Raw genomic sequence first — 1958 nt, forward strand, 5'->3', positions numbered from 1 at the left:
AGGCGCCTTGGCGACGCCGCGAATCCAGTCGATCTGCGCGCACGGCGGTAGAGCGAGGGTCGAGTCGATCGGCGTCCAGATGTCGTTCTGCAGGTACTGATATGGCGCCTCCGGGTCGCAGCGGCTCTTGTGGTGCGCGTCGAGCACCAGTGGCGTGACGTTCTGAAGTCGGCGTAGCTGGAGCTTGATTGCTTCGGCGGATCGGCTACTCACGCGAATCTCAGTGATCTTCGCGCCGCGTCTGGTACGAGTGCAACAGGAGGCGGTCCTCCTCGATCGTCCACGGAGTGTATAGTTGAGTTCATCGACACGTTTTTTCGCGCGTGCAGCTTCACGAGAGCGTCCTCGACCCACGGCTGCAGGCTTGCCTCGGTGCTGTGCAGCTGCGTCTCGCCCATTTGTTGATCCTCGCACATTCCGCACATCAGAAGGATAGCTCGTCGATACCGGCGAGGCCTCGGAGCACATCTTGCCATCGACGCTGAACTGCACGCGGCTTTTTTGCAGGTGGTGGAAACGGCCACTGCTCTGCCACCTTGGGCAATGATATTTTGTCGCGGACATGGCGTAATAGCACAAAAGCGTCCATCTCTGGTCGCCACGGGCTGGCGCTGAGCGCTGTGCTTCGAACGACGGGTTGAGTGCACGGCCATGAGGCCGCGTCGCAGCGCATCGGGATGAGGTGATATGTAGTCCTCTTGCACCACAGGGTCGGTCGAGAAGGGACCGCCGTTCATGGCAGCGAGAGCGTAGAGCAGCAACCTGTGCATTGCCAGCACAGAGCCAGCAACGCCGCCTCGAATCGGTGAGGGGATCGTCTTAGGGTACCCCTAGGCTTAAAAGGGTGGGCCCTGGGGCGCCTGCGGCTTAAACGGCTTAAAACCGGCCTAGGCCGGTTTTAAGAGCTGCTGGGCCGCCGATTCCTTAAACGGTCTTAAACGCTTAAACGGTGCGGGAGAGCTCCCGAGGTCGATGGTCCGGGAGGCTCCCCGGTAGACGCCGGAGGCCGGGAAGCTGGCTACAGTCAGCTCTGGCACGCGTCCCCTATGCGAGTATGGCTCCCGCCAGTGCACCAGACTTACGGATGTGTCTTCAGTGGCGGGTTCGTGCCTAATAACGGCAGTATTGGAGAAACCGGCGCGGAACCCAGCGACGCGTGCCGCTGAGGCCGATTTTCTTAAACGGACTTAAAAGAGGGACCCCCCGTGCCTGCAATCTCTTAAATGGCAAGTTAAGCCCCCAAACCTCCTCGTTTCTTAAAAGGTCTTAAAAAAATCCGGCCCTCAGAACCCTAGGGGTACCCTAAGGGGATCGTGGCGGCGATTGGTTTGGACACGTCCCTGTGACCCTGTTTTCCCTGTCCCTTCGACGGCGAACTCGGGACCCATGACCCTTTTGGAAAAATGCTCTCCAGAAGACTTCAGTTGTAAAAAAGTTCAAGGAGTCGGACGAGGATGAGCAGGCGGTAGAAGCCGTGAGCCCGCCGCGACACGGGGAGATAAGCAGTCGTGCTCGCGGTTGTTCCATGCAACTACCCTCTACCAGTACAGATGAATATCTTCCAGCAGACGTTGCGTGTAGAGGAGGTCGCATCAGCTCCGCTCGGGGAACGGCACATTGGAACGGTGGCCGCGGCGCGCTGCTACTAGACAACCGCGCGGTCCGCAGCCCAGTCGACTCCGAACCCGTCGGCGGTCGGCGGGAAGAACGCGTCGGGCAATGGGTCGTCCCGGAGCGGCCCCTTTGGCGGGCTGCGCTGCGAGAAGACGTGCGTCGAGAGCCGGCAGCGGCCCGCGCCGCCCGCGGCGATGTACTTGTCGTAGAAGCCGATCAGCCCGTCGCGCGTCACGCGGCGCATCCGCTTGGACGAGCGCCACGGCCGCCCAAAGTCGTAGCGGCGCGTCGCAACCTCCGCCCAGAGGCGGGAGGCTTGCCCGTCGGCTCGCTGGTCGACGTCC

The 1958-nt window shown here is 61.5% G+C and overlaps 2 protein-coding genes across 2 annotated transcripts in view; one reads left to right on the top strand and one right to left on the bottom strand.

The window, feature by feature from the left end:
* EMIHUDRAFT_97097 (hypothetical protein) overlaps nucleotides 1–177 on the top strand; it is a gene marked incomplete at both ends in the record, with an annotated part of 5719 nt that extends 5542 nt beyond the window's left edge. Inside the window, one exon of the mRNA XM_005759659.1 lies at nucleotides 94–177. Within this exon, the coding sequence (XP_005759716.1) occupies nucleotides 94–177 (84 nt within the window). The remainder of the gene's footprint in view (nucleotides 1–93) is intronic.
* A 699-nt stretch (nucleotides 178–876) lies between these two features.
* On the bottom strand, nucleotides 877–1858 carry EMIHUDRAFT_198697 (hypothetical protein; the record flags this gene model as incomplete). The annotated part of the gene is made up of 5 exons (XM_005759660.1): nucleotides 877–923; nucleotides 1079–1110; nucleotides 1302–1363; nucleotides 1655–1751; nucleotides 1815–1858. The coding sequence occupies 5 exons, from the start codon at nucleotides 1856–1858 to the stop codon at nucleotides 877–879; spliced, it is 282 nt and encodes a 93-aa protein (XP_005759717.1).
* Between the last annotated feature and the right edge of the window lie 100 nt (nucleotides 1859–1958).

The sequence above is a fragment of the Emiliania huxleyi genome, assembly GCF_000372725.1.
Source record: "Emiliania huxleyi CCMP1516 unplaced genomic scaffold EMIHUscaffold_8, whole genome shotgun sequence".
Lineage (NCBI taxonomy): Eukaryota > Haptophyta > Isochrysidales > Noelaerhabdaceae > Emiliania > Emiliania huxleyi.